Source organism: Pyxicephalus adspersus, chromosome 8 (assembly GCF_032062135.1).
Source record: "Pyxicephalus adspersus chromosome 8, UCB_Pads_2.0, whole genome shotgun sequence".
NCBI classification, from domain to species: Eukaryota; Metazoa; Chordata; class Amphibia; order Anura; family Pyxicephalidae; genus Pyxicephalus; species Pyxicephalus adspersus.
This window is the reverse complement of record NC_092865.1, coordinates 34,625,910-34,648,838: the sequence shown is the minus strand read 5'-3', so window position 1 is coordinate 34,648,838 and position 22,929 is coordinate 34,625,910. Positions and strand designations below refer to the sequence as shown.

General features: G+C 37.1%; 1 protein-coding gene across 2 annotated transcripts in view; it reads left to right on the top strand.

The window, feature by feature from the left end:
- Positions 1 to 10,911, top strand: part of DPH5 (diphthamide biosynthesis 5) — a 22,650-nt gene extending 11,739 nt beyond the window's left edge. The window contains exons 3-8 of one of the 2 annotated variants that reach the window (XM_072420007.1): positions 918 to 1,026; positions 5,102 to 5,222; positions 5,664 to 5,703; positions 6,681 to 6,749; positions 8,023 to 8,126; positions 10,414 to 10,911. In XM_072420007.1, the coding sequence (XP_072276108.1) occupies positions 918 to 1,026; positions 5,102 to 5,222; positions 5,664 to 5,703; positions 6,681 to 6,749; positions 8,023 to 8,126; positions 10,414 to 10,652 (682 nt within the window). In that variant the 3' untranslated portion in view covers positions 10,653 to 10,911. The remainder of the gene's footprint in view (positions 1 to 917; positions 1,027 to 5,101; positions 5,223 to 5,663; positions 5,704 to 6,680; positions 6,750 to 8,022; positions 8,127 to 10,413) is intronic. The other variant, XM_072420008.1, reaches the window with a different exon arrangement.
- Positions 10,912 to 22,929: the final 12,018 nt, after the last annotated feature.

Sequence of the window (22,929 nt, the reverse complement as noted above, 5' to 3'; positions counted from 1 at the left end):
CATACATTACATATTATCCCCTATGTTGGGACATATTGGACGTACATTACATATCATCCCCTATGCTGGATATATTGGACATACATTACATATCATCCCCTATGTTGGACATTGCCCAGCAATTGAATCCCCTTTTAATAATTAGACATGTTTTCAGCTATACCAACATTTCTTCCATTTCTAACAGACAAGCTCTACTTTTAGATGTATTTTTCTTGGATGTATGAATTATGTTATCCAATGTTCACATTTTTATGCAAATTATCTAGTTCACACATATATGTTAGTATATTAGTTAGGTATGAAATCCCCCCCCCCCATACCCCATATAAAATAGGCGTTTTGCAGCTGAAAACCTTGGATTTTCATGAAACAATATTTCAACACCACCTCAAATACCATTTTCAGTGCTGTGTTTTGTAGTCAACTTACTGCTGGGACTGTATCTCCATTAATCTGCATTATTCTTCCCATATGTTCTAATTGCTATGGGGATAAGCTATGGCATTGATACCATGTCATAGTACCACTGCAACCGTCCCATTAAAATTGGGCATGGCTTCATTGATCAAAGAATATATATGACATGGTGTTCTTTGGGAGTGGTAATAGCATAATGGCAAGCAATTGGGGGAAACAGTCCAAGATTGGAAAATGCAGCAAACCGTAGGATTTAGATCTGAAAATTCCAAGTTCCAAATTCTGAGTTGATTCTCTCTGCCACCAGTCATAAGAAACTGTAGAGACCATGTTTTCCAGACCAGCAGCTCTCAAACTACAGTTGTTTGTGGGATTTGACTTTTTTCCTACATGATATCTGATAATGCTGACTTGTGCATTGTCGATTTACTTAGTGTGAATTTCAATGGTAGGTCTTTCTTCACAAATTATGTAATTAAGTTCTTGTCTCTTTACAGGGCTACAACGCACGGTGATCTAGTACTGCGTGCAGCCAAGGCAGGAATCCAGCACCGTGTCATCCATAATGCATCTATACTTAGTGCTGTGGGTTGCTGCGGCCTTCAGGTGTGCATACATTTTTTTTTAATTTTTTTATCACCTATATATATAGTATTTAGACTATATTCTTATTTTTTTTTTCTGAAAACCTGTATGACCTTAAAATGATACTGCAATATAGAGAGCACCATTGCTGTCCTGTCTTTTGTAAATTCTCTTGTAGGTGTCTTTCAAAACCTTGTTGTCAACCCAGAACGAGCATACAGAAAAGTGAAGTCACAGTTTCTAATTTGTATGTTTGTGCTGTATCTGAAAGTCTCAATGTAATGAAGAAGCCCGGAATCAGCATTACATCCAGATAACTCGTATTTTTAGAGGGAGAGGCCACTGATAGAAACTTTCCGGCCCCCACTATGAATGTTAGGTACCATATGATATAAGTATTATAATAATATTATTATTATATCCAATATATTGTAAATGTTATTGTGCTTATATCATATACATATACCAACTTTTTTAGTTTTGATTGGAATGCTAATCAGGTTTTTATGTTTCCTCTTACCTCCTGTTCTGGGGAGAGCAATTATGAGACGGGAAGTGTGGAAAAATCTGCACCAGGAAAATGGGCAAAAATACACTAACAGACATTCTTCTGTTTTTCTTATAAAATAATTTTTCTTCAGTCTGTTCTTTAGAGAGCTGGGAATATCAATTTTCTTCTATCAGAGCCAAATTGGTGTGAAGGAAATGTATATGTGCTGCTGTTGGAGGGGGCTAAAAGACATCTTTTAACATTGCCCTCCATGGTCAAAGGAGTTTTCTTTAAATCTCTTGCTTGCACTGTACATAGATGGGAGTGCTACTTCTTTTGTCCATGTAGTGCAATTGATATAAATAAACCTTTGTATAAAGTATGTCAGATATGCACATCTAGTCATTCATAATTTTATTTTGTGATTACAATATGTTGCAGGTTTGTGGTCAATACAAATTAGCAGTAACACTTAGTCGGCAGGACAATGGCAGCACTGATCAAATAACCATAAATTAGTTTAATAATTTAAGCAGTCACGAGTCGATGTGGTCTGCCTGCAGCTTGGTACTGAGGGAAGAGCAGCGGGATAGCTGTGAGCATCTGGTAAACAGAAGTACAGCCGGCCCTGTAGGCTGGGTGAAATTAGCTTACATACTAATGTTCTTTGCTATGGAAAGGTGTTTCCTGTTGATAGGAGGACAGTATAGATTTCTACTTCCAGGCTTTACATATGACACGAAAATACAAGCCAAACAAACTGGAAAGTTTCTGTAGTGGGGAAGCCAGTTCAAGGTCAAGGGATGCTAAATCTGAACTTTATATATGCCAGCAAGTTAGAAAAGCTTTAAAATGTAATTGGCCTAATAGAAAACTTTTTTTACTGTATTAGTTGAAAATTATTGTTTTTCTAGAACAATTTCTATTTCTAAGGTTCATCTGTTTCTAAATCTGAACTTGAGCTATATCTTCATTCAAAGCTATGAAAAGCAGATAGACATGATGGACATCCATCAACATTTAACATGTTCCTTTTCAGTAATCACTCAAAAACAGCAGAGTGGATACTGAAAGGTGCTGGGTGGTGCACCCAGCTAAAAGGGGCTGGGGCGATCATGGCAGCCAATCCTTATAACCATGGTGATATCACTGGGTCTAAAATAATGTATGTAATGATGTATTGAAAACATATTTTATCCAGTAATTATATTAATCATGTTTTTGTAACTGGAAACAATCTTATGTGATTGTTTTTAGTGACCATAGAATGAATGAGCTCTGTTCAGTTTTTTAAGGACAGGAATAGCATAAGCAGTAGGCAGTCCGCTGTGTCCTCTCCCACAGGAGATCGCAGTGACTGTCCTTGCTTAGTTGTTTATTGAACTGGTCAATAAATGATGTTCAGGGACCACTGTACATACAATACATTTTTGCCAAGACTATCAAGATCATTCGTCTTGGGCAACGGTCATCTAGTGTTTATACAAAGATTAAGAGAACAGTGCTTGCCATTCGGCAGTTTGGAAGAATTAGGGTAGGTATTCCTTACTTTTTCAAAAAATAAGGTGGAAGAGGAAAACAGACTAGGAGTTGGTTAACCTGCAGGTGGGCTTTAGAGCACTGAAGTAGGTTTCTAAATCAATGCTGCCTTCTAAATGATATCAAGATGAATGGAACTCCAATATGATAAAGGAAGGTAATATATATTCCATTTTTATACTCATTAGAAAATACTTGTGTTGATGTGCTATGTACACTGCTTAAAGTTGAGAAAACATTGTACTACCACGTGATGGTACAAGATGGGTGAACGTTTAAGCTAAGCACTGCATACAGAGTACAGTCTTTGACATTTCTCTATCTTCAGTTGCTGCTTTCCTGTTCTGTGTAAGTGATATAAACCATTGAGACCAGAAACCAATGTGTAACTAACATTTACTGAAGGAGGTCAGCAATGCCATATTTCTCAGGTTTCCGTCTGCTGATTGACTTGTGTGAATACACAGTGGGTTTTCAGCTTTTGGCCTGATCTGGAAGGAATCAGAAGTTCTATGTATGGTTGTATATATGTATGGTTGTCCTTTATATAGGTGAAGCTGCTAACAGGTAATATGTCTTGTTATAGCCCACAAACATTGACTTTAAATGGTCACTTTATCTTTAGATTGATGTCATTACAGAGGTATGATGAAAGAATTTATTGAAAAAAGACTTTTAATTAAAGGTATTTAGGATACTTAACTCTGTCTGCAGTATCAAAGTATTTCAGTGCTACAAACACAATTTTAAATAGGCCCATTTTGTCTTCCACTTTTACTTTTTTGTTGTAGCATTTCTTGTTCCTTTTAATTTTGTTCCTCTTATTTATTTGATCTCTGAGCTGAGGGATGTCCCCCTCTCTCTATAGCCTTCCATCACATACAAGGAGCAGGAAGCAGTGGTTCCTTAAGCTTCGGTCTGTCTGTTCTGCTTTGATTGTAGAAACTGGCTAAGAGTTGACTCTCCTGGCTTATAAATAGGTCTACAGTGTCTATCCATTCACAGTGACAAAGTATAGTTGTGCAGGACCTGGATTAGAAAAAGCAGTCCCATTAGGGTTCTTATGGCCAGATGTCTCAAAAATAGGTCAGCATAGATAAAGACATGCAACGTCTGATGGTCAGAGCTGCAAAATATTTTCTTCCTTTCAATTCAAAATGATTGACAGTAATCTAAGAGCCTATGACTTTTTACATTCAATATGCATTTTGCATAGATGGAATACCCATAACAATCCATGAAACCAAGACAATTAAGACCATTATCGTTGATGTTAGGAGTTGTGCACTAACATTTGCCCTATGCTTTAAAATAAATAATATTTGTATCTTTTTTTATTCTTTGCCTATATTGTGCAAATCACCTACTACAAATACCATCATGAAGTTTGGATTTCTAGAACATAAAGAGTAAAATAAAGTTATGTTTATCTACATTTTATGTCTCCTCTGACCCCTGTTATGTGAACAACATCTATTAGAATGGAATGTTGAGTTATCTAATAGGCCATTGCTAGGTTTGGGAGGGGTGAACAGTTATATAATACAGGAACCAGACAGCCTAATTTTATAGTGGTGGCAAACAGAAACTTTAAGCTTTCTCTGACCGCAAAGGAAAAAGACCCTAAATTTTAGTACATTGACTAAATTTTACTTTTTTTTTTCACACACATCAGCTGTCTGGTTTCTAGAATACAATCTGTTTAGCCTTGAAAGAGGAAATTTCAGATCTTCAGAAACATATTCAAAGTCCGCTATAACTTTACACCCCCTTCCCAGTGACCTGCTATGTTCAACTTGCTGATATTTAAATAGATTTCTGAATGCTGGCACTTGTTCTTGATTTGAAAGAGATTCTATATATGCTCCAATTCAAAGAATTAGGTGGTCTCTGTGTTGTCTAGCTTCTGTTGATTAAATTATTGCTGAAAAGCAGTTTGACAGCTAAATATGTAGCTTGTATATAATAAACAATTATGTAAAGGGGTTTTGTGTGTTGGTAAACACTGATATATACCTTACTGTATTCTGTCCAGCACTAATATTCTCTCTTTATTTTGTATTTTAGCTGTATAACTTTGGAGAGACTGTTTCCATTGTCTTCTGGACAGACTCTTGGAAGCCGGAGAGTTTCTATGACAAAATCCGGAGGAACAGACTCAGTGGGATGCACACTCTGTGCTTGTTAGGTAAATGTATATATAATTCTGAATTGTATAAACATAATTATGATGAGTTATGAACCACAAGAACCAATCCAATTTTCATTTTCATTTGTTGGAAGTGGTGGAAACAGATGTTTTTATGATCGATTCCTGTGCAATTGTGCCTCTTGTGCCCCTGCTGCATTAGGCCTTTAGGTCCCATTAATGCTCCAAGTATTAAAATGTATTTGTTGGCTGTACAGTAGCAATGTTGTTATATCTTCTTCTCCCAGTATTGGACATCCTGTGGTTAGTTCTCCTATGATCCGTACGTATGATGACATAAGAGCCTGCATACAGTTTCTTCTGTAGATTCTGTAAAACAATAGTAGCCAACAAATGATTTATTTTCTGCCAGAATTAGAATATACTGTGCTGCTGTTCTCCTAATTGTTTAGTGACATATTTTTCCTCCTCTTACTATAGATATCAAGGTCAAGGAGCAATCAATAGAAAACCTTATGAAGTGAGTCTACATAAATATTTTACAAATTTTATGTTAAGATATGTAGTTTATAACACCTTCCTCTATTGTTCTTTATTGTATGAAATTGAAGAAAGATTGTTAGGCAATATTTGTAGAAGTACAAGCCCCCTATACTTAGGATTTCAGTGCCCTCTACTGGATATCAGTTCATTACTACTTAACCACATATCAAAAGACCTAGGTTAGGTTAATAAGCTGATTTGCAGGTTATAGTTTAGCTGGTTCATTGTATGTATTAGTAATGCACATAAATGACTGCTGAGATCTATGGAAAGGTATAACACACAATTACCTGTGTATCAATGCACATCGAGAGTTGTTTTAATTCACTATGATAGCGGCACAGCTCTTTACCTAAAACTCTGGTTTATAATACTTATCTCAAATTATTACCATACAATGTATCCTGTAGTAGGGTGTGATACTCTAGTAGGGTGTGATACTGTAAATAGCACTGAATTGTTTTTGCATCTTTTTCAATGGATGAGAAAGTAATTTGTGGGCGTGTTAGCTGATCATATATATCAGCGGTCACCAACCTTTTCGGACCTCATGAACCACTAAATTCATCATTAAATCCTGCGGACCAGTAATATGAGTTTTTTTAAAAAGATAAATACATTTGTAAAATAATGACCTTCCTAATGGTGCCTGACAAGGACTGTGGAGGTTCTGATTCCTTGATCAGCTCAAAAAAAAGTCTCCTATCTAACCTTACCCAGCATGAGAATGATTATTTTCTTGAGAAAAGCCACCTAAGTAAATATGTTTTTGTGATTGAAAAAAAAAAATATGCTTTCTTAATGATTAATAAATCAATGAGAATATAAGCAGCACATAAATAAAATTCTGTTTTGATGGGGAGAGTTCATCATGTAGGTTTTTTATTCAGGCAAACCTTTACTGTATTTTTAAGTATTTATTGTCATCCCTATTACCTTTGAGATTTGCTCTAGGTTCTTGTCCTGGTTACAGAAGCAAGAGATGAGGGAACATCCCACTGCCATATTCCCAAGACCCTTCAAGTATGGAAAAATATCTATTAATCTGGCAGGGATGAACACAGCTTCTAAATCCTGTTGTGAGCCCTGCACAGTTTTCTCTTACCATACTACTTATATCCACCACATCTCCCATCTCTACAACATAAAAGCTGATCATTCTGTAGTCACTAGCTAAAGCCGCTTACAGACGTCATAGGAATGTCACTGGAAAGAATTTGTTGTAATAGTTTCCAGAAACAGATAAATGAATGAGTGAGCGCTGTACACATACTGCTGTTCTGTTCTATAGAAGGGAAGGACGTGGAAACGGCACCCTGCTATGCTCTTTTTTTAGAAATGCACAGCAGTTCGGTATCGGTTGTTTGTCAATCCACCATGGTAGATGTTTGACGCCAGAAGGGGGGAGTAGAAAATGCTGTACATGTTAGATTTTTGTCAGTGATGAGTGGCACCATTCGTTTTGGGGACTATTATCTGATGTGTGTAAGTAGTTTAAGAAATGGGAGGGTTAATTACTTTCTATGAGATAAGAAAAAAGCAGTGGACACTTGACCATATCAACAGGGATTTTTTACAAATAATAAACTGATAAAATGTTTATAAAGATATATTTGGCAAACCAAAAGGGAACAAATAAAAGAAATTCATCGTTTAATTTAATGTATAGCACTGCGTAATATGTTGACGCTATATAAATCCTGTTTAATAATATTATTAATAGTTAGGATTTACATTCACCTTATTCCAGCAGCTGTAAAACAAGTTTGGCTGAAAAATATCAGGCTGTAAACCAAATGCTAAAAACTTTATTTTGTTTAATCGACATGGAGCAAGTATCTGAAATGTTTTTCATGTTGTTAAACGCAGCTTTCAAATACATCTTAGACAGATATTAGCAAAATCAGTTTTACAATAAAGCAACATTCAAGATACTTGAAGAAATAAGGACTTGCATGTGTCCCATGTGTCCCATTTTTCTTTCCAACTGTTTTTTTATTCTTTTACAGCAGGTAATTGGCTTGTTAGAAAATTTAAATCTTGCAGAGTGTCATTGAAATTGTTTGGAACACAAAGCTGCCAAGTGCTATAAAACCTATTGTCCATCACATTAGTGCCTAATGTGTTTTTTGAAGACGTATTATCTATCTCTTGCTGTCAAAGATTAGGCATCCGCAGAGATTATTGTAATAACTAAAAAAATTTGCATATTAAATCGGTTGGTATAAAAGAATATAAGGATATCAGTGGACATATGAGTTTTGGTATTTTGTTTAGTAATGTTATTTAATTTCAGGGGAAAGAAGATTTTTGAACCTCCTCGTTATATGACTGTGAATCAAGCAGTGGACCAACTTCTGCAGATTGTGCAGAATCGGAGGGAGCTTGGAGAGGAGCTAGGTGAGAATATTTGAGAGACAGTTCTTTTGAGCTCTAAAATTTTACTGGTGCTGTATGAGAACTTGTACTTTTGTAGGCCAAAGTATCACATTCTTTAAACAATCTGCCCCCTGTTAGCTCCCCTCTAAAATTTTGGTACATCATAAATTAAAGTGGTCAGTCATGCACTCTCTATATTCAAATAATACACCCAGTTCTTACAATTTGTACAGTATAGTATGTTCTTGTACAGTGCGGCATAGTTATAACTGTTCCTTTTTTGCAGATATCCAGTAGCAGAATACTATTAGGATCCAATGTTAGTTTATGTCAGTGTCTTAGAATCTAGGTTCTTTTGCACACTCAAATTTCAATTTTGCTAGGATGAGATCTGGACTCACCTGCACTTACGTGGGGCAGCATTTGGCATTACATGTTGGGCTATTAGGAAAGTACTGTTTGCTACTTGAAAAGAAGAACATGGTATTATTTCTATACTAGCTTCCAGCATTTGTACATGCCGGGGGAATCCCATTAGGGGGGTTTTATTACACCATTCAATTTACTGTACGAGACAAAAAAAACAATAGTCCACAAATGCTGTCATTTTTAGGCTTCTGATGACAGGTTGGCTACCTAAAGCCGTATTTGGCATGCAGCAAACTGGCCTGTCAGGGAATATACATAGACTTGTGCTAAGTGCCTCAAATGGCAGTAAAATGATTTCTTTTCATTTTACCTTCCTATTAACAGGTAATAGCTGACAATAATTTAGGGTGAGCAGGCAGCCAAAATTACCTAAGCAGCAGCAGTAATGTGTAGATGGTGTTATTTATTGTGTTTTATACATATAGTATTATAGGTGTGTGTATGTGTATTTTTGTATGTTTTTATGTTTTGGAAGTACATGCATATGATTTCCAAAACTTTTTTGGTGGCATGTATTCTTCCAGCATTGGGAGGATTACAGTACCGTGACAGGTTCTTGTATCCTTAAGTACTACACTTCTGAATGTTTTTCATACACATCCTTTGGCGTGCTAATGCCACATCCTGTATTAGATTGGAGACACACCCAAGTCTTCAAGACTGAGAATAACTACAGACACAACACAAAACTAAGCTTCCTGCACCCTTAGATATTACTATTGGGACAAATGCCACTGATGAGTACTTCACTATCACAGAGGAACTGACATGTCTGACCTCCTGGAGGAATTCTAGTCTTAGAGGATGTCTTGGTGATATCAAATTGAGAAGTGTCAGTGTTCTTTCCACTACTTTATTTTCAGCTAATAATGTTACAATATTATTAATGCTTCACTTTTTTGGAATATTGTCCAAACAAGTATTCTCACAGGTAATAACAACCATTAACAGATATGTTATCTGTGTCTTTGCAGATTTATTTAAAAAGGTATTCCACTTAAATAGGAAACTCTAAAACAAAATCACCGGCACTGACTAGTGGGATGGTTTGTCAGTTTGTTTGGATTGTCCCTTGTTAAAAGAAAAACAGCCCTTATTTTAAGTTGATTTTACACAGAAGTCCATTGCTGTCATAGAGTTTCTCAACAGGAATTGCCTTGCACCAAAGAAACAAGATTACTTAATCTTTATCTTTATACAGCTGATCAACAAGTGAGCAAAGAAAAACCCCATTGGTCAACACTAGCTATGAGGGTTTCCCTGCTGAAATTCGAAATCTACCTTTTAATCAACAGGTCTACAGTACAAAGATGATGTACAAAGGACAACCATAGCTAGCAAAACTGAACTTGCCTTCTTGGTTGTTCTTCTTGGTTGCTTGCTTCTTGCTCTTGGTTGCTATGATTTATTGCTAATTTTTCTTATCTTACAATAATAATAATTATAATCATAGAATAGTATACCATCTTGCCCTGTCATTGATGCTATGTCATTCCATGTGTGGAAGCTGACTGAGTGGTGGACAGTCTCTTGTCTATATCAAGTAGTGGAAAGCTAAAAAAAACATGGTAAAAGAGCAGCTTTAAATGATATAAGATAAAAGTTTTTACTTAATTTGATTTATCAAATATTTAATAAGTTAAATCAGTGGACAAACAGCAACAGTATGCTAGGTGAAGAAAACCAAGAGCCACACAAAGCTAATGGGTCTCTGCTTGGACATCATTGGTCTATCTTGGGCAACTACCATCATTTATAATCCTCAGCATCTCTACCAGCTTTTGACTCCACTATGTCTGGATAAGCACTGATTGCTCATTCACTTGATGCTGTATTCATTTTACTGATGTATATTAACCTAATTCACTTACTTCCCCAGCTCTGACTGAGAACACAATCTGCGTGGGTCTGGCTCGTGTGGGGGCATCAGACCAGCACATTGCATCGGGCACTCTGCAGCAACTCAGCACGGTTGATTTTGGTGCTCCTCTCCATTCACTGGTGATCAGCGGCTGCATGCATCCCCTTGAACTGGATATGCTCAGACTCGTTGCTGTGGACCCCTTTTGTTTTGATCAGATTAATGTAGAGGACAGCTCAACATATCTGTCTTCATAGACACTTTGTGATTACAAGCAGTGCATCACTGTATAAACTGCAGCAGCTACCCTGTGTGTGTGATAGCAAACAGTGCTTTGTATTTGTGCCAAATGTGCTACTGTGTCCCTCTAACCAGTATAGCCATATACTAGGGATGCACCAGCTCCACGTGTTTGCCTTTATTTAGTAATTTTATGTAAAGAGCAGATTTGTATAGCTAGTAAATACAGACAATAGGAATTCAGCTTTTGACTGTTTTGCATAGTCACAATGACTGAAAAAAGTCTATACCGCCCCAATCTCATACTATTTCGGTTTACCGAGTCGGGTTAATCCTTTAATTTTTTTTATGGGGAACGTATGGTAGGATTTTTACAGTACAAAGAATGGCAGTGTGCAGCGACCAATCAGAAATTTTCTTTTAGTGGCTTAGAGTGCGCTGTCAAAATCGATCTATGTATTGGTTGATGTGTCACAGCATTGATTGTGAACTGTTCTGCCATAAAGCTGACCGAATTCTGAACTGGATATCCTACTTATTCCTCTGACTGTTGGCTAAGCTAGTGAATCTGCAGAGGCATTCATTATTAGACCAATTGTCTGAGCTGCTATGCAGAACTCAGTGTACTGGTCAAGCTGCTTCCGATAGTCCTATGTTTAAAGCCCAACTGTAGCCAAAACTTTTTTAGGTATATATAGAGTGGGGGAAGATGAGAACCTGTACTATGTTTACATTGAGGGCTATTTTTCTTTTAGAATTTGCTCCTATTTCCTGCCCCAATGAAATGGTGCCACAAGGTTTTAGTATCTGATGGGGACAGAGATGGCAACAGAGGCACATGTACTGTAAAGTAGGAGCGGTTGTGTTTTAATTGTTTTATTGCTCATACCCATACCCGCTCATTTCATGCCCTACTGTCACCAAGACAGGGATCAGGGTAAATGATCCCAAATATGGACAACAATTAAAGTTGGCAAAAGCTCGAACTCCTTTCCACTCTTTCCACTCTATCTAAAACTACCAAAGTATAGCTGCAGTTGGGCTTTAAGAGGATATGGTGCATCCATAATATATGTCAAGGCACTTTAATATAGATCTTACCCATCTTGTTCACTATACACTGCCCTCTCCCGGTACATATTTATCAAACACAGGAATTCTCCAAAACTGTGTGTTCGTATTACAGAGCTATTGCTTAAGGAAATAAACAGTCACATTTTCAAAAAAATTTTATTTGTGTCTTTATCTGTATTATTTCTGGCCGACTGTTTTTTTTTTTCCCTGAATCATTCACGTGTATGTGTTGCCACAAAAAAAGTACATATTACATATACATGCACATTTACTGCCCCTTTAACAATGATGCACATACAGAAAAATACCTCTTGAACCTTCCGTAAATCCCTGGAGTTCCTCTCTATCTGTTTGCTCTGTCTTAGCTGCATTGAAATCGCAATCTGTGTGATCATCTTTGCCCAGATGTGATCTGTAGACTTCAGAATACACATTATATGAGGCAAAAGGAGGGGATGTGTTATGTGCTTTTAGAACAGAACTTTTCAGGTACACACATAGATATAATCGCACATTTGTTTTCTTCCAACCCTTTTATGTAGTGCTTAGCATAGTGAAAGCGGACAGGAAGTGTGGATTCAGTTATGTTAATGGGTGCTATCTGTGTGCTATGAATGCCAATAGAGTACATCTCGGCAAGCCTTTTTAAAAAGTGGGAACTATATTTACCACACTAATAAACCAATTAAACTTACAAATACATGTCTGTCTTGCATGCACCCTTATATTCATCACACCTGTGACTAGAATTGTGGTTCTTGTATTGTGGCAGTGCTGTATATCACATGGCTAGGCGTTGTGTATTAAATTTATAGATATACATTCCTGCAATACATCTGCCTACACAGCTGTATATTGCGCTCAGTCACTATGATTGAGGATGTCACAATGCTATGTGGTTTGTTTTGATGTTCATGGCATATTTTGCTTTATTTATGATCTTGGGTGGTGAACTTCCCAATATGTGGATACTTCCCTTTTTATCTTCACTTTTAACATCAACCTTTTAAACACTTTTTAGAATTTCATAAACTTTTTTTTTTTTTAGGAAAGGACATATTTTTCACAATTGTTTTGTTCCTTCTGTGATTAGTGAGTTTCTGTAAGGTCAGCTGCTCAGTTCAATCACTGGGCAACAGGATATTTACAGTAATGGATATTTTGTAAACTGTTGGCCACTTTATTAGGTACACTTGTTTAACGGCTTAATAATGCGAATAGCTAATCAGCCAATCACATGGAAGCAACTCCGTGCTGTTAGACATTGTTAAGATGACTTGCTGAAGTTCAAACTGAGCATTGGAATGAGGAAGAAAGATGATTTAGGGAACTTTGAATGTGTATGGTTGTTGGTACCAGACAGGGTTTGGTCTGTGAAGTTCAGAACAGTGGTTGCCAACTTATTCGGACCTACGGACCACTAAACTTACGGGCTCTGTACCGCGCATGCGTGGGGAGCTGTGTGTCACTCAAAGGGGAAGAAACACTGCCTGAGCCTGCAATAGGTACAGGGGACATGGTCTTTGTCTCTGGCTGGTGTGCCCACCAAGGGGGTTCAGGAGAAGGACTAGCAGAACCAGCCAGAGCTGCGGGTCACCAAAATTTTCTTGGCTACCGCTGGTTCAGAAAATCCTGATCTGCTGGGGTCTTCACACACCCATCTCCAGGGTTTACAGAGAATGATCCGAAAAGGGAAAATTTCCAATGAGCAGGTGTTCTCTTGGTAAAAATGCCTTGTTGGTGTCAGAGAGGAATGGCTGGACTGGTTTGAGCTGATAAAAAGGCAACAGTAACTCAAATAACCACTTGTCACAACAAAAGAAAAGTACCTCTGAACTCACAATACATTAACCCCGAATGTGTCTCGGGGTGGATTTTACTTGCAAAAAGTCACACTCTAGGTCGCTTTAAACTAAAAAAAAAAACACTTTCCTTGTCCTGTCACTGTCCCCCAGCGTCCTAGCTGGTTCCCGCAGGTCCTGGGGACACGTCCTGCTCCTCCGTTCTCCAGCTGTGAAGTGTTGATTCGATCTACGGGGTTTCCTGGTGACGCCGGTACATGCGTTGGTGCGGCCAGGATTAGCAGCGGGAACTCAAATAGTTTTGTATTGGATTCAGTACAAAGTAGCTGTATTGAGTCCAATACAAAGAAATATTATAATAATATATTTATCTTTATATAGCAGATGGGCTACAGCAGCAGGAGGCCACATAGGATGCAACTGCTGCAAAATGAGAACGGACAACTAAGGCTTCAATTTGGAAAAAAGTAGCCTGGTCTGGTGAGTCTCCATTTACACTGTAACACTTGAATGATACACACGCACCAAAGCTTCTATGGGTTTGCTTGTTGGCTGTGATTATTTTATTTTTAGTATATAGTATAGGTAGTAAAACAGATAATTTGACATCCTAAGATCTGGAATCGATTTTTATAAACAATTTGAAGGGACCAAAAGAATGTTCTTTATTAGTAAAGTATCAATCAAGTAACCTGTGGAGGAACACTGTGATTCCATGGATCAATAAATAAATTCATTAATTAGTATTGTCAGAAATGTACCAATCAATCTTTTGGGACATGTTAACTCAAAAACAGTAATATATACTAGAATGTAGTTAGTTCTAATTCTATAAAACTGTCTCCAATACATCAGTTTATCCCCCAGTAAAGGCTCCCAATGACAAAGTCAGATTCAGAGGAGAGTTCCCTGGCTAGCATAGGTAATGGTCACATAGGGCCTGATTTTTTTTAAAGCTTTTTAAGGCTGGAGAAGACACTATTATGTGAGAACATGGTTAATCCAGCACACCTGGAATAGAGTTCGTAAAAATCTTTTGCAATTAGTTGGAAAATGTGTTAAATCCTGTACCACATTCATTCCAGGTTTGCTAGATCACCCAGGTTCCTCCATGATAGATCTTCTCCTGCAATAGGCCTGATTTTTTAAAGCTCCCTAGGCCTGGAAAAGATGCACTTTCATCAGTGAGCCTGGGTGATCTAGCAAACCTGGAATGGATCTGGTCCAGAATTGAAAGCATTTGCTAACATAGCAAATGACATAAAAATCCATTCCAGGTTTGCTGGATCACCCAGACTCACTGATAAAAGTGTATCTTCTCCAGCTTTGGAGAGATTTATTAAATCAGTCCCAATGACCACCCACATGTTTCTCTATTAAAAAGGAAAATTTGCAATTTAGCCTATTCTCTAAAAATTCCACAGTAACCCTAAATTCCTTACAAGTAATTAGATTGCAGAATATGCTATAAAATATACCAATTTCCCTTGATCCAGAGAAATTAAATTTGACATTGCTTTAATCCCATAAACTGTTACAATATATGAAAAAAATACTAATACCCTGTAAAAGAGAGCAATTAGTAATGTCCAACACACACTAAGCCACCCGACAGTGTGTAAATAATTATCAGCAGGTTTACATGTGTCTGTGATGAGAAAACACATCTGTTCAGGAAATGTTTCACCACAATCTGCATGGCCTATGACTCCTCCCAATTTTATCATAAATGTTTGCCAAGTAACAATACCGGCTGGCAGTTTTTTTTAGTGTTGACTCCAGAGCTACTCAACACAAAACTAAATTTTATTAGTTTGATCTTTTAATTAATTTGAAATCATTTTTTGTTTTTTAAACATATTTTAGTTTATAAAAAAGAATGACTGAACTTAGTAGATCTCAGCAGAGCAAGAAATAAGATAATCCAACAATCAGTTTTATGAGAGAAGAACATTTCAGAAGAAACAGCTGTTTTATATTGAGGGGTCATAGTTAGCTCAATGAATCAAGCCAATGTCTTCATGCTCTCAACCAAAGGTATAATGAAAATGTCTCAGAGGCAATGCAATAACAGGAAAAGCAAGTAAAATGTTGTCATGGATAGGACCCACAATAATGGCATCTGACATAAAAACAGACATTTAGATAAAAAAAGGGAGGAAGAAATCAGAAAAAGAAAATAACATAAGAGAACTAAATAAAATAAGTGAAAAAAGTTTAAAAAACTGTAGAAGGGAAAGTGAACTTAGACATAGTTCAGGTGCTGCCAAGACCAGGACTATTATATTAAATGAATGTATTTTATCCTTGGGAGACATTAAGATAGATTTACTAAAGGAATGAAAAATGTCTACAAAACATAACCAACAATGTGTGAATATGCTCTTCAATTATCCAAGTGAGTGCAGATAAAACAAGTTAACAGGTATTTTCTAGTGACTTGATTGGATAATGGAAGTGAGTCTAATCAAGAGAATATATCGTGTTAATGTTCTCAAATTCTTTAACATATCAGCTTTCACATGTGCAATATTAAGGTAACTGCTTAAGAAAGTGATTCCTGAAATCTCTATCCACAATAACTCGACAACATTATTTAAACAGAAAAGAGGTTGCAGTTCAGAGATAACAAAATAACATTTCTGACCCCAAACCCGATCCTGTGGCATGACCTAAAATCTCTTCAGAAGGAGAATCCAAGAAAATTCAATTTTTTGAAAGAGATTTGTAAAAAAGGAATTGGTCTAAAATTGTTTTTGAACCTTGCACATGTCTAGTCATTAGCTACTGGCTATGTCTAGTGGTGGCTACTATTTACAAGGGTTCCGATACCTTTTGCGTCCGGCACATTAGGGGTTTTGCAGCGTGAAGACATAACAGCACAACTAGATGTGTTTTTTTTAAGTATATTTAAACTTTAGTGGGGCATTGTATTAACAACAATCAAACACAGCACCAGTCAATATATTCTAAGATTAAGTGACTCTACTGAGAAATCTACCAAGTAATGGACATTAAGGCTAATGTACATGCTCAAAAAGCTCTTAAATGTTCTTTTTTTAACAAAACAGACCAGAGTAGGAAGAAGAGACAGGGGGGAAGGCATGGAGAAATAAATATAGGGGGAGTAGGGGGAAATTGCAATAAATGTAACATGGAATGGAGAAATAAAAATGGAATTGAGAGTTTAACTTCACACAACAAAAAGTCTCATCGGGTGGCAGCAGTATCTGTGTATAAATTAGCCAATGACACCACCTGTACCTTGCAAGGATGCAGTAAGGTCCTCCATCAGTAGCATTTTATTAACCCTCCAGGGCCACTGTAGGGCCATCCTTGCACTCAGGCCCTCGCCTCAGTGCAAGGATGCATGCCCTAGCTGCGTCACTAATCTAATAAGGAGGAATTTGCAGTAGGTATACCTGGAGAAACAATGATATGTAAGAGGAAGAATCCTAGTGTAAAGGACACTGGTGGGTCAGTAAATTTTAACCCTGTCGACTTGGCTCCAAAAGGTCTAAAACTGGATACATTTGTTTATTATTGTGATTCATTGGAAGATCATTCAACATGTTTGGATCCAGAAAACCGTAAAGGATTTTAAACTTTGGCTTGCAACTGATATGTTGAGGACTTCATCAGAAAAATAGCTGGAGATCCTTTAACCTATAGCAGTTACCACAAGTGAGAAGTTTTACTCTCCCAGTAGTTTCATAAACTGATTTTTCAATTCTGAAGAAGCAAGCCTATTTATCAAAATTCCTGCAGCCCCCTGGCACACATTTTAAAAGTAATTAAAAAAGTAAATGTAAAAATAGGCTCCTAGAAAAATAATGATTGGTGATTTATTATTTAACCTGAACAAATACATTTCATGTGTATATTATTTTTGGTGAAGCTCTTCCTTTCCTTAGAAGATACTTCTGATTGGAGTGCCTACACTAAAAGTCTAGATAATGTGTTGGTGTGGGATTCAGTAGGTCTGTCGGAAATTGAAATATAGTTTTAGAGTGAACTGATATTTTAATTACATTAGGTAGGGAAAACAAAATGGTAAATGACATTATTCTTTTCATATGAAGTGATGATTAATTCCCATTTGCTTTATTTTTGTCTCTGCAGATTTATCATGAGTGAGGCTTTTAAAAGTGACTTGTATAAACAGATTGCACCAGTCAGGTACACAACACTATATTTCTTCATAATTACATTTATTGTTGTTTTTTTCATAGCCTGTTACAGATAAGAAACAAGAAAGATATATTTACGTGTAAAACAATAGAGGAGGAAAGATCCAGGCACCAGACATTTCGTTTTCTATTTATCTTGTCACAAAAAATAAAATATTCCTCCTTGAAATATATTTTGTACCCTTCCTGTGTGTAACATGAGCATTGATCTATCACCATATATTACATTTTTATATTTCTGTACTACTATAAAATGTGCAGTTTTATGTGTAATTTTATGCAATTCATCTCTTCCAGAAATGCATATTTTAACAGAGCTATTTGTCTTTTATATCTTTCCCATCTTTTTTCTCAGCGCACTGCATTACAAATGAAAGAGCGGAGCAGAAAAACATATCGGAAACTCCTGCGATATGCATAAATTAGAACAGGGATGTAACTTTGTTTCATCGGGCCAAAAAGTTTAATAAATATCTGGCCAGCATTACTGATGCATGTGTAGCAAAATATTAGGGAACAAAAGTCCTGTTCAGCACAAAAACACAAACCATCACCAATGGGGGATGATGCCTGGCTGGTGGCCCAGTGTAAGATTCTTCTTCCAGGTCCACAGTTCTCAATGGACCTTGGACTGCTTCACAATATTATTCTATTCTGATCTATCATACGTTTTATGCAAAATTCCATTTTTTTTTATATCCCCTAAGACATGACCTCTTTTTGGGCTTTGCTTGTGCCTTCTGCCCTTTGGTCTCCACCCATTGTTTTTACCCATTCTCTTACTGCCAAATCCACGCCATTCCTTGAGCTTTCATGAACCTTCTCTTCTTTTAAGGGGGATATGATGACCCTGTATAAATATATAAATGGTCCATATAGAGAACTCTCTTCCCAATTATTCACTTTGTGATCATTACAAGAGGACGCTCTTTGCGTCGGGAGGACAAGAAGTTTAATCTCTGGATAAGGAAGGGATTCTTTACTGTGGAATTTTCAACTACTCAGGAAGTAGTTTTAGCGACTACTATAGATTGTTTTAGGAAAAAGCTGGATGTTTTTCTAGAAGCACAGAATATAACTGGGTATTAAACTTTTAATGAAATGACCCCTAAAACTGTTGATCTAGGGAACATTAGAATGCCTTAAGGGATCAGGTTTTTTTTTCCTGTATGAGTAAATTGAACAAGGTTTTTAAGGGTTTTTTCTGCCTTCCTTTAAATCAACTGTGCATATCCAGTTCTATCTGGAATATGTTGGTTTCTAGTATGTTTATTTGCCTAGTGGTTGAACTTGGTGGACTTTTTCAGCTAACTATGTAACCTGAGTATGTGTGCACCATTTATTAATTGCTTTATTTCTTAGTTCACATTTTTGTCTTGTGGCCTATGGGACTTCGTTCTCTTGAATACTTTTAAGTTAGTTTTGTTTTAGGTTGACTTACAATGGTTGATGGATCTTACAGTTTGATTGTCAGTTGAGTTCTAGACTTAGATGTTTATAAACATAGTAGCATTTGGTACCATTGTGAATTCCAGCATTATGTTTAGTGATTGTATTTATTTCATTGAATCTACAATCACAAGAAAAAGAAAGTACCGTATTTTCCGGCGTATAAGACGACTTTTTAACCCAGAAATATCTGTGCCAAAGTCGGGGGTCATCTTATACGCTGGGTACTTACCTGCAGCTTGCTTCACGTCCGGTGCGGTCGAGTCCCCGCGAGTCCTCCTGTGCAAGCTGCACAGGAGAACGCGAGCCTGAACAGGAGGACGTGAGCCTGGATTGGCTCTCCAGTAGAGAGCCTGGATTGGCTCTCCAGTAGAGAGCCTGGATTGGCTCTCCAGTAGAGAGCCTGGATTGGCTCTCCAGTAGAGAGCCTGGATTGGCTCTCCACTAGAACACACCCATTCATTAAGAAGGAATGCGCCCATTCATTTCTTAGAACTAGTACTGTACTGTTTCTTCTGCCTCTCAGTTCTCACACAATAGCGAGATCTGACAGGCAGAAGGAACAGTACAATACTGGGCGTATAACGCAACCCCCAACTGATTGGTATAGTGGTCAGCCAATTAATTGGCAGACCACTCTAACCAATCAGTTGGGGGTCGTCTTATACCCCCAGTCGCCTTATACGCCGGAAAATACGGTACATTGTTTTGTAATAGACCCTGTAGTGTATGACAGCTTTGATGACTGGCAGAATCACTTTGCATCAAGAAAAAAGGGACAGAACAGCAGACGTGTGCCACTTACCAATAATTTGTATTCCCAGGACACCATAGAGGTACCTTGTTCCTAGTCATAGGGCTCTATTTAAAAAATAAGGAAATTCCTTCAAACATTCCCTTGTGTGAATCTTCATAGTCCATGTGGGTCAATGGCAGTAATTGATACCCATCAGAGAATGTTTGAAGGAATGTCAATATCCATGTCCCTGTTTTATAAATAGAGATGGTAAAAAATGTGACGTGCAATTTATGAAATACTTGAACAGTGCTTGATGTATTATCTCTTTAAAGACACTGCATTAACAGAAAAATACCCACTAGTCCTGGAAGTAATACAGTTAGCTCCTCATATCCATCACCATATACTGTCCTATGCTGGACTGAAATCTCAACCAAATTTTTCCTGAATTGCACAGCTCTGTTTTGATGAATTGCAGAGTGCTACCCCTTCTCCCGATCCTTGTAATATTGTAGGAGGTGTTTAGTAGTTCCTTGACATTACACAAAAAAAGTGTACACAGAACTAATCTAGATTTCGGGCAGAATCAAAAGGTATTTTTTTGCAAACAAATATACCAAAATGCTTTCAAAATTATATTAGGCAGAAAATGAGTTGGTAAAAGTGATCCAGTCAGCACTCTAAAACCTTCCTCTCCTACCACCGTTTACTATCCAATGGTACGTTGCTTACCTTAACCTTATATGTTATACTCTCTTCCTAATAAACAAGGAACATATTGTTTTAATGTATATGCAGCCTGGCTGCATTGTAGTGATGAATCATGAAGGTTTATGTGAGCCTTAAGGAACTGACACTAGAATCCTGCCAGTGTATTTCCTTATTGCCCAATATTCCAAATTGTCTCAAAATAACTCAAGACCACTGGGTTACTTTCACCTGGCACATTGGACAGTGTAAAGAAGAATGGAAACATTTAAACATCATGCTGATCTAACCCTCTTAATATCTACCTAAAGCAGTTTAGAAAAAATTCAGGAACATTTATACTGTGTACAGAGATATGTCTGCAGAGGGGAGGAAGTGGCTCACTGCCTATTTCAACAGATACAATGATTGTGGTGCCAATTTCAATTTCAGTAACATAGGGTGTGGTAATAAATAATTTGCTTGCTGAATTTGTTCAACAAATGCATTTATTTATTCTGTCTGAAATGACATGGTTGAGTCTAGCTAAAAGGTATCTAAAGATAGAAGAATGTATGTTAATTTAATTACATTACATTATAGGTATTAATGACAGGGCAATCATTGCAGGAGGTTTAAAATGGGCATTTATCCAGGGATTTCCCATTACTTATAGCTTCAAGAGCTTCTCTCGCAGCTTCCACTATACCTGCAGAGATCTTTCCGATTTCTGGATTGAACTAGCATTCCAACAGAAGAAAATACACAGCAGCAGCTGACTTCACCCAAGTGATATTATGTATAGTGCAGGCATGTTTATGTTTTCCTAATTTTTGCCATTATGTGTATATATGTTTTTTTGCAATGTGCAGATTGTGTTTTGTTTGTGTGTACAGTGGAGGGTTTTGTGTGTGTCTATGTGTAGGGAGAAGATTGTATGTATGTATGTATGTATGTATGGGTGTGTGCATGTTTATATAAAACATAATACGTTTTATAGGTGTAAAGGGTGGTGTGTAATATAGGGGTGGGTGTCCACGTCTAGATTTGATAATTCTATATTGTGTGTATTTCCACTGTACTACATTGTGTGTCTGTTGATCAGGGGTATATGTTTAATACAACAGCTAACAAATTAATTTTAGCATAACAAAGTCTGCTTGTAGAGCAAAAGGCAGGGTTCACATTTATGTGGTCGTGGTGCTTGGTGCATGGCTCAGTCATTTATTTAGATGCTATTCACACTATATGGTACAGATCGATATTACATTTTACATTGTTAACGCTGTGACTAACCAAGTTTTTGGACTCACTGGACTTAAAGTTGACCTGAGACGTAGAAGCTGTGTCCATAATAGTATAACAAGTAGAAGACAAAGGACAAGACGTCTAAGGTGCCCGTGGGCTCCCTGTATCTAAATATTTCCCTATTACTATTATTATATTAACACATGCTTTGTTTTACACAGTGTCATTGTGGGGAGGCTGCTATGTTGTTAGGGGACAAGGGTTTTTTTTTCTGTTAAAGCAGCCCCCAAGAAAAATAAGTAAATTAGCTAGTCATAGTTGCCCAAGTGAGCGGCATATTTTCCTGCACATCAGAGACCAGATAATGGTCTAAAGATAGAACAAAATCTTGCAGTGGAAGATATATATGGTTTTATGCTTAAGCACCTAGCAAACCACAAGGTACCTTGACAGTCTGCCGCTAAGAGAAAAAGTCACTACTGATAAAGAATTTGATAAAGACTTAAAGTTCACTCAAACCCAAAACACTGGTAATGTCAGTGATAGCAATAAAACCCCCATCAATGGAGTAAGTACCAACCATGATCATTGCATTTGATACATGATGATTGCATTTTTTCGTAGTGCAGCAGTAAAATATATATACATATACATACAAATAAATGGTACTGAGGTTGCCTCAACACAGCAGAGAGAAAACATGTTTGGAGAAGGAACAGTCACATGGCTAAGCTCTCCCTGCCATTTTTCTTTGCCCTCACATTCATTTCAATAGTGTCCCATTGGCTTAAGAGCAAAATCCTAAACTTTATATGGTATTTATTAAGAAACTAACCCGTATAACATTTTCACCCCCTGCCCATTGTGTGCATCTGAATTTAAGTCATTGCAACTGATGTACTCTATGTCTGGTAGCAGTCAGACCTCATACACAATACACACTGAATGTCATAGACATGACCTTCCGAGATACAGGCGGTATCAATCACATTTGCTACAGATCATAAGTTTCATCTGTTAGTTACCGCTCTTTTTTGGGCTCACCATTTTATCCTTTTAAATCAAAGCTCAAGACATTTAATGTTCTTTTAAGGTTGATGCCAAA